General features: G+C 45.1%; 1 protein-coding gene across 1 annotated transcript in view; it reads right to left on the reverse strand.

The window, feature by feature from the left end:
• The window catches only part of LOC309550833 (uncharacterized protein), a gene marked incomplete at both ends in the record, with an annotated part of 112,429 nt that extends 97,606 nt beyond the window's left edge, over positions 1–14,823 (reverse strand). The window contains 4 exons of the mRNA XM_082251187.1: positions 6,963–7,634; positions 7,719–8,306; positions 8,469–8,758; positions 14,810–14,823. Coding sequence (XP_082107313.1) covers positions 6,963–7,634; positions 7,719–8,306; positions 8,469–8,758; positions 14,810–14,823 — 1,564 coding nt within the window. The remainder of the gene's footprint in view (positions 1–6,962; positions 7,635–7,718; positions 8,307–8,468; positions 8,759–14,809) is intronic.
• Positions 14,824–15,493: the final 670 nt, after the last annotated feature.

The following is a 15,493-nucleotide window of genomic DNA, read 5'->3' on the forward strand; positions in this document are numbered from 1 at the left end:
GCAATGCCGTCAGAACCCACAAAGCCACACTCCAGGCTCTCACGTCCAGCCTCTTCTCCTTCTCCTTCACCTCTCTGCTCACAATTGTCCTCCACTCCACCTTCCATCATGCCGTCCTCAAGTTTTTCTGGAAAAAGACAGGCTTCCGTGGCCCAAATGTTGGAGCGTAAAAAAATTATGACGCTGGATAACACTCTTGCCCACGGTTGACCGCTGCCTTGTCGGACTCGGAGGCCTTTAGAAAATTTGTGGCCATTGGAAAACCACAATGGAAGGTCCCAGGAAGGAAATATTTCTCACAGAAGGGCATCCCAGAGCTATATGGCCATGTTCAGCGGCAAGTGAATGTATCTCTGGCACGCAGTGTCGGTGCCAAGATACATCTGACCACAGACACGTGGTCTAGCAAACACGGGCAGGGAAGGTATCTAACTTTTACTGCCCACTGGGTGAACCTTCTGACGGCCGTCAAGCATGTAACCCGTGGCACCCGTGTAGATTTGATTTTACCACCACGGATTGCATGCAGGCCTGCCTCTTCTTCTCCTCCTCCATCCTCCCTCTCCTCCTTGGCTGACTCCTCCTTTTCCACTGCTACCGTCTCTTCCGCTGCGCCCCCCAAGATCCCCAGAACCTATTCGGCATGCCAGGTGAGACATTGCCATGCTGTGCTGTGTCTGTTGTGTCTGAAAGCCAAGAGCCACACTGCTCCTGCACTCCTTTCAGCTTTACATACACAGGCAGATCAGTGGCTAACACCGCTGATCTGACAGTTGGTAAAGTGGTGTGCAACAATGGTGCCAATCTGCTGAGCGCACTGAAACAGGGCAAAATTACACACGTGCCATGCATGGCACATGTCCTGAACTTGGTCGTGCAGCGATTCGTTGTCAAATACCCTGGGGTCCAGGACGTCTTGCGGCAGGCCAGGAAAATCTCAGACCATTTCAGAAGATCTTACACAGCCATGGCTCTCCTTGCTGAGATTCAGCGGCGACACAACCTGCCCGTCGGATGTCTTTATTGTGACTGCCCAACGTGATGGAACTCAACCTTGTATATGCTTGATAGGCTGCTCCAGCAGAAACGTGCAGTTAACGACTACCTGTACGAACTCTGCGGCAGAACAGGTTCTGGGGAGCTTGGGTTTTTTTCACCGCGCCAGTAGCTTCTCATGCGCAATGCATGCAGACTTCTGCGGCCATTTGATGAGATCACCAAACTGGTCAGTCGCAGCCAGGGCGCCATCAGTGACATCGTACCTTAAGCCTTCTTTCTGGAGCGTGCATTGTGTCGTGTCATTGATCAAGCCGTCGAGGAGCAGGAGCAGGAAGATGAGAAAGTAGCAATGCTGGATGAATTCCCAGGGGGGGCTACTCCATCTGAGACAAGTCAACAACAGGAGTCTGAAGAGGAGTCAGAGGAGGATGGTACCGGGGCGGATGAGGAGAAGCAAGAAGAGCATGCTTTAAATCTTTCTGGGATACCTGGTGTTGTCCGTGGATGGGGGAGGAGAAAGAGGATGACATTATCCTGGATGAGGAGCAGGAGCCAGGCCACTACAACGCTTCCAGTTTAGTGCAAATGAGGGCCTTCATGCTCCAGTGTTTTAAGAGGGACACCCATATAAAAAGCATAAAGGGCAAGGACCTGTACTGGGTGGCAATGTACTAAGAGCCCCGGTACAAACAAAAAATTATGGAAATGTTACCACCATCACAGAGGGCTGTTAGAATGCAGCACTTCCAGGCCTTGCTTCGGGAAATGCTGCATTCTGCTTTTGCGTGCGCTTGCAGAGGAATTTCCACTCACAGAGAAACAGTTGCGGGTAGCAATCCAACAGCGACTGCAAGAAGAGGGCGGTTTGAAGATGTGTTGGTCACTTCTGATATGAGATCATTCTTTCAGCCGACCCATCCACAGCTGTCCTCCGGATCCAGCATCAGGGAATGCCTAGACCGACAGGTGTCCGACTACATCGGGTTAACGGCCGATGTGGACGCTCTGAAAAGTGATGAACCCCTGGACTACTGGGTGGGCAGGCTTGACCTCTGGCCAGAGCTTGCAGAATTTGCAATGGAACTGTTTGCTTGCCCTTCGTCCAGTGTCCTGTCCGAAAGGACGTTCAACACAGCAGGGGGGATCGTGACCATTAAGCGCACTCGCCTAGCTCACGACAGTGTTGACTACCTCACATTTATAGAAATGAATGAGGCATGGATCTTGGAGGAATTCAACACAGGTGACCAGTAGACCATGTTTGATTCAAATTCCTCATGACAGCCCACAAATATCCGCCACCACCCATAACAATTCATGGTCCTTGTCTTAGGTAAATACAGCGGCATAAAAGGCCTTTTATGTCCGTTGAATGCCTAATTTTTGGGGCCTGTAATGACCGACACTTATTTATCCTGTGAATGCCTAATGTACCTCCAGCCACAGAATACCAAGTTCTTTGCTATCAGGTGAACGCCTGTTGGCTAATTTTTGTGGCCTGAACTGGCCGACCCTTACTTCTGTATCCTGTGTATGCCTAATGTACCTCCAGCCACAGAAAATCAAGTTCTTTGCTGTCAGGTAAAAGCCTGTTGGCTAATTTTTTGGGCCTGTACTGGCCGACACTTACTTCTTTATCCTGTGAATGCCTAATGTACCTCTAGCCACAGAATACATTGTTCTTTGCTGTCAGGTAAAAGCCTGTTGGCTAATTTTTGGGGCCTGGAATGGCCGACACTTACTTCTGTATCCTGTGAATGCCTAATTTTTTCAGATTGGCATTGAAATTCAATGGGTCTGTAAACGTTCCGCTAAATTGTGGAATGGATGCGGACCCATTTTACAGACATGTGAATGGGCTCTATATGTATTTGACATGTATTTACCGGCTGCTGTCAGTTCTGGCTGATTTAGAAAAAAAAAAAAATAATTTTTTTGGCTGAAGAAAAAAAATAAATGTTTATGGCAACTTTCCCAATAGCAATACTTCTGGTATGTCAGTGTCCATGTTGTGGGACTATGTGTGCACAGTTAGTAAGTATTTTGTGGCTGCAAATATGACCTGGAGGTTTTTAATGTTCGCCTGCCATTAAAGTGAATGGGGTCTTGCGTTTCGCGAACATTTGAGAAAGTTTGTGGATGGCCTTCACGAACCGCCCCGTCCTATGTTCGTCCATCAGAGGTAAGATATACAGTACAAGTGCTTATCTAGTGGCAGAGTCTGTGGGTGTGGATCCTTCTAGAACCATCCTGCAGAATTGCTGTCATCTCTTCCGGCTGCTGGGCAGAGAGATGGCTGGCTGGGGAGCCTGGAGGAGCCCCTAGAAGCCATGCTAACCAGTATGGAAGGCACAGCGGAAGTGACATCACCGGAAGGATGGGAGGTACCAGATGAGAAGAGAAGCAAGGCTATGTTGTGGAAATTTAATTGTGGACATTTTCTTTAGTTAAATAGTCATAATGTCTCCCAGTGTCGGTTTTACCGATAATCGCTATTCACAGTGATTATCGCTTTAACTGTCATTGCAGGAAAGACTTGTTAGTGAAAACCTTCCATTGGACGAGATGGCACAATACTAGTAGCAAAGAGAGTCCATCGCACAGATCTATAGCCGCAGTTCGGGGCCCTGTACTGCTGAGTTATGTTTGTGATATGGAAATTCTTATCATTTTACCAAGATTAATAGATGGTACCTTTTAGTCACATTCGATCGGTATGACTGAAACACTGCTGCTATTATCTAATGCAGATAAAGCCTCATCAACTGGAACAAATAGAATGGTCACTATCAAATCTGGTTTATATATGAATCACGTTTGATTAGATCCACTAACAGGTAATGTTTATGGATGAACACAGACAGGTCCATAAGATGGCAGCCATTTCTGCTCATCTCTGCACATGTCTGTGTTTCTACATAAGCACTGCCCATTGTACTTTTTGAATGTATACATGTTCTGTGATTGGTGGTCTTGAAGCCACTCCCTGTATCTCCCTTTTGTTAAATAAACCTACTGTGTCTTGGAGGAGTCAGTTACTCAGAGGAAACCTCCAGATAGCATCGAATTGACTACAGCAAGCGTGTCTGTTCATTTCCTTTGCTACCGAGCGCTCGGAAACCTTATACAAAAGAGCTGTACATTGTACTTTTCAGTACAAGCTATTGATAGCGTTTGGTACGTATTAATCTTCAGCGCACTGAGCGTGTTTCTATGCTCCAAGCCCTATTAATTTCCAAGACAGGCTATGTGCTCATAGTATTTTGCTCCTTCTACAGGCCTTTCCTCTTAGTCTATACAGAACCAGTCACAACTCTGAAGACAGCAGCCGCAGGTGGTCCCATGCATTCCTTTATTGTACCCCCATAACCAAAGACCAGTGGCATTTTATGGAATACCCTCTACCCTGATCATTGGTATTTTTAAATATTTATTACTGGCTGGACTATATATAATCTCTGTGCGCCAGTATCTCCTTCCTCCATTAGCAGAAACACAGGATCTCCATCTTCCCTACTAACAGAACGGCGATCTGCCTTGTTAACTTTGGCAGACCGGTGTTCTGCCTCTCTCGGGAACGATTGCTGGGTGCCGGTGGACATCATGTCCACTGGACCTGCTGATTGACTCTCTGTATCTAGCTGGAGCTGAGTGCCAGCAGCATGCGTTGATGCCGCAGACCCGGAAATGCAGATGATGTAGAGGTACGTGATTCTGGCCGAATGGCCACCCTGCCGCAGTACAGGTATGTGGGTGGACCAAAGAAAACGTTTCTCTGATAAAGAGAGAGGCTATGACCTGGTGGATTGCATGCAGAACTCCTGGGCCCAGCTGAGGACATTTAGGGCCTTAAGATTGAAGATGTGGTGGATGTCTCCTTTTGGTTTGGGAACTGTGGACAGAGTAGAACTCCTGGAACTCTTCTGGCCCCAGACCTGGAAATGCATCTCACTAATAAAACCCCAATGGATGACTCTCTATGAACTGATCACATTCCAATCACCAATCATCTAATCATTGGTAAAAAAGAAGACTCGGCACAGAATATTGTGCGAATCGTTTTTATTGGACAAGATCAGAATAAGCGATTATCACACAGTAAATGATATGAATAAAATAAAGCTTAAATCTTTTATAATAGAATTAACAAATGTGTCAAATGTATTAATAATCATACATTGGTTGGACCAATAAAAAGCCGACTACTTCAATAAATCAAAAGGAGCAAAAAAATTAAGCAACCAATCATCAGGTATGCATTCTTGACCGTGATACAATTGAGGACCCTATAATCAATGCAAGGTCTCAACTCACCCCCCTTCTAAGAAGGTTCACCAGGGAAAGATAAATCCTGATTGGCTGCTGTGGGTTAATGCATGTTACAGGGATCTTTTTCCATCCAGTAGGTTAGATCTATATACATATTTATAAGTAGAACACAAAAAGAATTAAGAATTTCCCATTAGGTCCTCATGCAGTTGCATAATAGGCCATGTATTGTAATGATTGCCCACTTGTTGCCTTGTGTATTGCCCGTCTATTGCCTCATCTCCTGTCATGAATGATCACCTGTTGCCTCATGCATTGCCAAAATTGTCCATCTCTTGCCCCCTATAATGTTATATAGCAGTGGGAAATCATTACATTTGCAAAAAAATAAAAAAAATATTTTTTTTTAACATTTTAGGCCAATTTGTTTTCTGCTACATATTTTTGGTTAAAAAAAAAAAAAAAAAAAAAATCAATAAGCGAATTTTAATTGGTTTGCACAAAAGTTATTGCGTCTACTAACTACAGGAAAGATTTATGTCATTATTATTTTTTTTTTTCTTACCAACAATGGCAGCGATCTGCGATTTTTAGCGGGACTGCGACATTGCGGCGGACTGATCGGACCCCTAACTCACACTTTTGGGGGGACCAGTGACATTACTACAGTAATCAGTGCTAAAAATATGCACTGTCACTGTACTAATGGCACTGGCAGGGAAGGGGTTAACCCTGTGGGTGATGAAAGGGGTTAAATGTGTACCTAGGGGAGTGATTCTAACTGTGGGGGGGCGTGGCTTGTGAAATGACCATAGAGACCTGTGATCCTATATAGAAGGCGCTCTATGATCATTCCAGGGAGAAGGACGGTTGGATGTATTTTTCAACAGCTGACCGTTCTTCTCTCTCAGCGGGGAACGATCGTGGGTGACCGGCGGCAATCGGAACCGCTTGTCCCACGCATCGGCTTCCCTGCTGACGAGCGGGGGTAGGAGTTTGCCGGCTCGCGCTCGCCCCCTAGCTGCCTCCAAGCGACTGACGTAGACCTACATGGGTTTGCCTGGGAGAGTAAAAAGGCGGCGTGTGGTCGGGAAGTGGAGAAGTTTGAGTTGAGGTGACGGGGCGGAATATATGGAGGAAATCTTCCCCCAATCCGATCTGTGTGAGAGGAGAAAACATCGATTCCCACTTCTCACCATCAAACGCTCCCCACAGACACACGCGGTAGGCGGGATCTATCTGCTATGTGTAGGAGGGGCCTTCCTAGTATTATCTCTCACTTCTCTATTCCATATAAACCGCACTTCATCTAAACCGCTCTGCGCAAAATTATACCGGCACATGTTCGGTATCTATTTACTCGGCCTGACATCATCTTTCACATTATACAGAAAAATTATGATAACTTTACTGTTTACTTATTTTTAAACGCTGCGAAATGTAATTTTTTCCCCACAAAATAGAATTGGAAAGACCGCTGCGAAAATACCGCGTGACAAAAAAAATATTGCAACGACCGCAATTTTATTCTCCAGAGTCTTTGCTAAAAAAATATATTTAATGTTTGGGGGTTCCGAGTCATTTTCTAGCTAAAATATTGATTTTAACTTGTAAACCACATGAGTCAGAAATGGGCTCGATCCTGCAAGAGCTAAAACATTTCCCGCACTTTGAACATTAACAGGGAAGCTCACCTGTGTGTGTTCTCTGATGGTGAAGGAGGTTTCCTTTATTATTAAAACATTTCCCACACTCTGAACATGAATAGGGACGCTCACCTGTGTGTATTCTCTGATGACTAACAAGGGTTCCTTTATGACTAAAACATTTACCGCACTCTGAACATGAATAGGGACGCTCCCCTGTGTGTATTCTCTGATGGCGAAGAAGGTTTCCTTTATTATTAAAACATTTCCCGCACTCTGAACATGAATAGGGACGCTCAACTGTATGTATTCTATGATGGCTAAGAAGGTGTGCTTTACTGTGAAAACATTTCCCGCATTCTGAACATGAATAGGGACGTTCACCTGTGTGTATTTTCTGATGTCTTAGAAGCTTTCCTTTTTCATTAAAACATTTCCCGCACTCTGAACATGAATAGGGACGCTCACCTGTATGTATTCTCTGATGGATAAGAAGGGTTTGTCTATAATTAAAACATTTCCCGCACGCTGAACATGAATAGGGACGCTCACCCATGTGAGCTCTCTGGTGCTCATGAAGGTATCCTTTGTAACTAAAACATTTCCCGCACTCTGAACATGAATAGGGACGCTCACCTGTGTGTATTCTCTGATGCGTAAGATGATCTCTTTTATCCTTAAAACATTTCCCGCACTCCGAACATGAATAGGGACGCTCACCTGTGTGTATTCTCTGATGGCTAAGAAGGCTACTTCTATGATTAAAACATTTCCCGCACTCTGAACATGAATAGGGACCCTCACCCGTGTGTGTTCTCTGATGGCTAAGAAGGTTTGTTTTATAATTAAAACATTTCCCGCACTCTGAACATGAATAAGGACGCTCACCTGTGTGTATTCTCTGATGAGTAAGAAAGTTTTGTTTACGATTGAAACATTTCCCGCATTCTGCACATGAATAGGGATGCTCATCCCTGTGTATTCTCTGATGGCAAAGAAGGCTTCCTTTACGATTAAAACATTTTCCACACTCTGAACATGAATAGGGACGCTCCCCTGTGTGTATTCTATGGTGCTGAAGAAGTCTACTTTTCTGGTCAAAACATTTCCCACACTCTGAACATGAATAGGGAAGGTCACCTGTGTGTGTTCTCTGATGGCTAAGAAGGCTTCCTTTACGATTAAAACATTTCCCGCACTCTGAACATGAATAGGGACGCTCCCCTGTGTGAATTCTCTGGTGCTCTAGGAGGTTTCCTTTGTGACTAAAACATTTCCCGCACTCTGAACATGAAAAAGGTTGCTCCCCTGTGTGAATTTTCTGGTGCTGATGAAGGTTCCCTTTGTGACTAAAACATTTCCCGCACTCTGAACATGAATAGGGAAGGTCACCTGTGTGTTTTCTCTGATGGCTAAGAAGGCTTCTTTTCTGTTTAAAATATTTCCCGCACTCTGAACATGAATAGGGATGCTTATCCCTGTGTATTCTCTCATGTCTAAGAAGGCTTTCTTTACGATTAAAACATTTCCCGCACTTTGAACATGAATAGGGACGCTCCCCTGTGTGAATTCTCTGGTGCTGAAGAAGGTTACTTTTGTTTTTAAAACATTTCCCGCACTCTGAACATGAATAGGGACGCTCACCTGTGTGTATTTTCTGGTGCTCTAGAAGGTTTCCTTTGTGACTAAAACATTTCCCGCACTCTGAACATGAAAAAGGTTGCTCCCCTGTGTGAATTTTCTGGTGCTGATGAAGGTGTCCTTTGTGACTAACACATTTCCCGCACTCTGAACATGAATAGGGAAGGTCACCTGTGTGTATTCTCTGATGGCTAAGAAGGCTTCTTTTGTGTTTAAAACATTTCCCGCACTCTGAACATGACAATGAATTCTCTCCTGTATGAACCCCTTTATGGTATAAAGAAGATCCCCTGAGATGAGATGGTTTCCCGCACCCGTTGGCACTGTCAGATATTAGAGGACTATGTGAAGTATCAGGATATTCCAATGATCTCCTCCAATGGTGAGGTCTGTCATGTATATTATGAGGAACGGGATTTACTTCTGGAGAAGATGCCATGTCATTATCTTCTGTAGTCACATCTTCCTCCGATGTCCTTCTATTCCCACCACAGAGTCCGTCTGTCAGAAGACAAGAAAAATTACCAAGAGTTTTCCACACTCATATACACTGCTCAACACTTTATAATCAGAGTATAGCATCAAGTCAGGGAAACTCCTGGGATATTTATCTGGTCAGTGAAGTAGTAGAGGGGGTTGTTACCAACAGGTGCACTAGATGGGCAACAATGAGACGACCTCCAAAACAGGAATGGTTTTACAGGTGGAGGCCACTGACATTTTCCCTACTCATCTTTTCTGAGTGTTTGTCACTAGTTTTGCATTTGGCTGGGGTCAGTGTCACTAGTGGTAGCATGAGGCCATACCTGGACCCTATAGAGGTTGCACAGGCAGTCCAACTCCTCCAGGATGGCACATCAATACCTCCCATTGCCAGAATGTTTGCTGTGTCTCCCAGCACAGTCTCAGGAGCATGGAGGAGATTCCAGGAGACAGGCAGTTACTATAGGAGGGCTGGACAGGGCCGTAGAAGGTCCTTAACCCATCAGCAGGACCGGTATCTGCTCCTTTGTGCAAGGAGGAACAGGATGAGGACTGCCAGAGCCCTACAAAATGACCTCCAGCAGGACACTGGTGTGAATGTCTCTGACCAAACAATCAGAAACAGACTTCATGAGGGTGGCCTGAGGGCCTGACGTCCCCTAGTGGGCTCTGTGCTCACTGCCCGGCACTGTGGAGCTCGATTGGCATTGGTCATTGAACACCAGAATTGGCAGCTCCACCACTGGCACCCTGTGCTTTTCACAGATGAGAGCAGGTTCACCCTGAGCACATGTGACAGACGTGAAAGCGTCTGGAGAAGCCGTGGTGAACGCTGAGCTGCCTGTAACATCGTTCAGCATGACCGGTTGGGTGGTGGGTCAGTGATGGTCTGGGGAGGCGTATCCATGGAGGGACGCACAGACCTCTACAGGCTAGACAATGACACCCTGACTGCCATTAGGTATTGGGATGAAATCCTTGGACCCATTGTCAGACTATATGCTGGTGCAGTGGGTCCTGGGTTCCTCCTGGTGGACAACAATGCCTGGCCTTATGTGGTGAGAGTATGCAGCCAGTTCCTGGAGGATGGAGGAATTGATACCATTGAATGGCCCCCACGCTTGCCTGACCTGAATCCAATAGAACACCTCTGGGACATTCTGTTTGTCCATTCGATGCCGCCAGGCTGGACCTCAGTCTGTTCAGGAGCTCAGTGATGCCCTGGTCCAGATCTGGGAGGAAATACCCCAGGACACCATCCGGTGTTGTCAGGCATGCATACAAGCACATGGGGGACATACACACTACTGAGGACCATTCTGAGTTGCTGCAATGACATTTCACCAAAATGGACTCGCCTGCTGCATCATTTTTTCACTTTAATTTTCGGGGTGTCTTTGAGTTTAGCCCTCTGTAGGGTGATAATTTTCATTTCCATCAAACTATGCGGCATCCTTTCCTTCCTAACACATTACCCAATCCATACCAGTATAGATCCTAACACATTACCCAGTCCATACCAGTATAGTTCCTAACACATTACCCAGTCCATACCAGTATAGATCCTAACACATTACCCAGTCCATACCAGTACAGATCCTAACACATTACTCAGTCCATACCAGTATAGATCCTAGCACATTACCCAGTCCATACCAGTATAGATCCTAACACATTACCCAGTCCATACCAGTATAGATATCCAGTATGATGTTTTTCTGGGTGCAATCACAACACCAAACTATGACAACTAACCAGATCAATGATACCACCCAACCAAACATCACTAAGTAAGCTTTAACCCATTCTTGCATAATTACCCGAGCTGATATCTGGAGAAGTTTCTTCCTCTTTAACTGCGTCCATCATCCCAACCTCCTCTGTAAAATGCTGATCACCCCTCACATACGTCTTTTCCTTTATAACCTCAATTTGTACATTTATCAGATCTTCATCCTAAACCAACAAAATGGCAGAAATAATATTAAATACACAAAATAATAATAATAGAAGAATGATATCTCTTAGGGCTTGGGATCACTTTCCAACATTCTCATCTACCTGATGATGGTAGGGGATGGTGTGATCTTCCTGTGTGGGATCCCGGGAATACAGAGGACGGGGACATCTCTCTGGTGGGTTCCCATTACTGGATCCATCTGTAGGAAACACACACACTGACTGAATACATTGTTTCTATGCGTTTATCAGATGATGGGGGATCTAGGTGGATCCTCCGTACTGCTCTCTCCTTTACAATAAAGTCTCCTCTTACCCGGTGATGTGAGGGGCGGCTGATTCTCCATCATGACGTCTTTGTAGAAGTGGATCTACAGATCCTCAAACATCAATCCATATACCCAAACAGTTTTTGTATTTAGTGGCCATCACTCACCTGTGCTGATGTCTGGAGAAGATTCCTCCTCTTTAACTTTGTCCATCATCCCAACCTCTTCCCTGAACTGCTGATCACCCCTCACATACGTCTCTTCTTCCTCTTTAACCTCATCTTTTATATCTATCAGATTTTCATTCTAAACAAACAAAATAGCAGGGAATGGTTTCTTTAAAATGTGAGCACAAATAACCTTATACCGAAAAGTGGAATATATTTTCATACAGTCAGATCACTTTTACGATCTCGACTTCCATCTTCACCTACCTGATGATGGTGGGGGATGGTGTGATCTTCCTGTGTGGAATCCCGGGAATACAGAGGACGGGGACATCTCTCTGGTGGGTTCCCATTATTGGATCCATCTGTAGGAAACACACACACTGACTGAATACATTGTTTCTACAGTGCTTTGCTAAAGTATTCGGCCCCCTTGAACTTTTCGACCTTTTGCCACATTTCAGGCTTCAAACATAAAGATATAAAAATAAAAAGAATAGTAGCGCAAAAAGTCACTGGATGTGGCTTTTAAAATGTAAAACAATAAAATCATACATAAAAAGGGTGTTACTGAAAACACTCTCATAAGGGTATAAAAGTCCTTTGAAGTCCATAGACCGTCCAGGAATGAGTGATGTTACTACTGGATCACCTTTTTTGTCCACCACCAAGTGTCACACCAAGGGGTCAGCAGAAATGGCAACTCACCAGATAAAGTGGCTCAGGTGTTCTCACACTAGAGCAAAATGAGCAGATATCCAAGATACAGATGATGGGTGTAGACAAACGACCTGGATATGTCACCGCTGCACACACTTAATCAGACCTCCTTTCCACAAATGTCCCTCAGCATAGTGATCACATGCAAGGCAAAATAACCCCAATAGTGAAGTATTGTAAAACTCAGCTTTATTGAAAGATAGATTGCACTTACATTTGTAGGAGAAAATCAGGCTTCTAAGTAGTAACAAAAGCGGCCAGGAAAGGATCCACACTCGTACAATCACCCGGGTTGACTCCACGCCAACCCCGATACTTCCGGGTGGGTTCTCTTCCGTGCCACGTGATGTCGGATGCGTCGTCTGGTCACGCCCCGACGCGTTTCGTCATTTCCGACTTCAACTGGGGGCGTGACCAGACGTCGCCATCCACCATCTAAATACCTCCGCTGGAACGCACCGCGACCAATCGGCACAGCGGTGGAACGGCCGGAAGATAACCAGCACTCACAGCGGCGGAAGTAAACAAACACATCGCACTTCCGGGTATCCTCTGCATGGGGACAACCATCAAGGCACCGCTAGAGAATAAAACAGCGCCAGCAATGTTCAACCTATCATACAGAGGACACAGAGATGCTCATATATAAATCAAGCTAGATAGTGACAATAAGCACAATTGAAGCATTAATCTAAGGGTCTCCCTTGTGCCGATCTTAAGTCTGCAGTGCATTGCCAGCCGCATAACACACATAGTACAATATAAGCAATTGAGCACATAACAAATAACATAAAAAAAAATGCATAAAACGAATCAGTATATGTTTATATGGAATGATCCATATCACAAAAACCACATATACAAAAATATAGAAATAACACCCTAATATAAAAAATATATATTACTACAAAGTCACACCCATATAAAATTGTAGTAAAGCTAAATGAAAAATCACTAACACCAAACATTGGTGATAATGAAGATAATCCACAACCCAATAGTAAACTGGGGCCCACACACATGGAGAGTGATCCCAAAAAATAGTAAAAAGAATGAAAGAAAAGGATCTAGACAAAAAGTCTCACGAATCACTAATATAGCAATTCAGATCCAATTCTATATTTAACCCCATCGGGGCGAGGGCCTGGGTGAGAAAAATCCATTTGGTCTCACGCTTGGACAATTCCCTCACCCAATTCGCACCCCGCCACGACGGGGTAACACGCTCAATCCCCCAAAAGTGAAGACTCCTTGGGTCCCTCTGATGAAACTTTCGGAAATGAGCGGACACATTGTGTTCTCGCAAACCTTTCAAGATATTGGTGATGTGCTCACCTATTCTCACCTTTAAGGCCCGCTTGGTGCGGCCTATGTACACCAGCTTACAGGGGCACATCAGTCCATAGACCACATGTGTGGTGTCACATGTGATCAAGCTTTTTATCTTGAACGTTTTGTCAATTGCGGGAACTGTGAAGGATTCTCTTCTCCTGAAGTTGGTAGGTGTAAAAGAGCAGGCCCTACATCTGCCACAGGTGAAGAAACCCTTCATGTCTGGGAAAAAAGAGACATTCGGGGGGTCTAGTACCTTCTTGACGATCTGATCACCAAAATTCGGGGATCGTCGATAAATAAATGAAGGTTTAGCAGGAAGAACTGGACCCAAAGTTCTATCCATTTGTAAGATGGGCCAATGCTGTCTAAAGATCTCCTCTAGCTTTTTATAGTCATTGGAGAAATCTGACAGAAAGCTCCATTGTTTGGGATCATCATTAGCATTTACAGGTTTCACTGAAGGCTGTAGAGGTCTGGGAGCATTCTTGATTTTAATAATCTCCCTATCCAGACAAGATTCATCATAACCCTTGGCAATGAACCTGTCCTTCAAGACCTCTGCTTGCTCCATATAGTCAGTGACAGAGGTACAGTTACGCCTGACACGGACAAATTGGCCTCTCGGAATATTCCTGAGCCAGTTCGGATGGTGTCCGCTCTGGATCGCCAAATAACTGTTCCTGTCCGTGGTCTTGAAAAAAACTTTAGTAGTGAGTCTCTCACCCTCTCTCTTGATTATTACATCTAAAAAGTTAATTTCGTTCAGACTATAATGGAAATCTAACTTGATATTGTTCTGATTGGAATTAAGGTGTTCCGTAAAGCCAATCAGACCTTCCTCTGATCCCTGCCAGATGAAGACAATATCATCTATGAAGCGCCTGTACAGTAATAGCTCCTGCCGATGTTGATTGAAAACAAACTTGTCCTCCCACTCCGACATGAACAAGTTTGCCAGGCTCGGAGCGAACTTGGCGCCCATAGCAACACCTGTTTTTTGGCTGAAGAAGTTGCTCTGATGCCAAAAATAATTATGGCTCAGACAAAAATCTAAAGCCCTGCCAATGAACACTTTTTGTTCCCTAGGCAAATCATCCCTTTGACTGAGTGCCCAGTTAAGGGATAACAGGGCATCCTCGTGCTGGATGATGGTGTACAGGGACGACACGTCGGCCGTGACGAGAAAGACCGACGAGTCCTCCCCCAGCACAACACCATCCAGCACGAGGAGAAGATCAGCAGTGTCCTTCAAAAAGGCCTTTGTCTTGACCACACTCTTTTGTAGGAACTGGTCCAAATATTGGCCCAAACGTGCACTCACCGAGCCAATCCCATTGCTTTAGGGATGGCGTTCTAACTAAGAAAGAACGCAATTATTTAATACCCAGTGCTTGCCGCATCCCTATCCTGTATACGCTTCCCAAAGTCCACAAGGACGCAACCAACCCACCTCCACGCCCAATTGTCAATGGGATTGGCTCGGTGAGTGCACGTTTGGGCCAATATTTGGACCAGTTCCTACAAAAGAGTGTGGTCAAGACAAAGGCCTTTTTGAAGGACACTGCTGATCTTCTCCTCGTGCTGGATGGTGTTGTGCTGGGGGAGGACTCGTCGGTCTTTCTCGTCACGGCCGACGTGTCGTCCCTGTACACCATCATCCAGCACGAGGATGCCCTGTTATCCCTTAACTGGGCACTCAGTCAAAGGGATGATTTGCCTAGGGAACAAAAAGTGTTCATTGGCAGGGCTTTAGATTTTTGTCTGAGCCATAATTATTTTTGGCATCAGAGCAACTTCTTCAGCCAAAAAACAGGTGTTGCTATGGGCGCCAAGTTCGCTCCGAGCCTGGCAAACTTGTTCATGTCGGAGTGGGAGGACAAGTTTGTTTTCAATCAACATCAGCAGGAGCTATTACTGTACAGGCGCTTCATAGATGATATTGTCTTCATCTGGCAGGGATCAGAGGAAGGTCTGATTGGCTTTACGGAACACCTTAATTCCAATC

The sequence above is a fragment of the Pelophylax lessonae genome (assembly GCF_965119305.1).
Source record: "Pelophylax lessonae genome assembly, chromosome: 1".
In the NCBI taxonomy this organism is placed as follows: domain Eukaryota; kingdom Metazoa; phylum Chordata; class Amphibia; order Anura; family Ranidae; genus Pelophylax; species Pelophylax lessonae.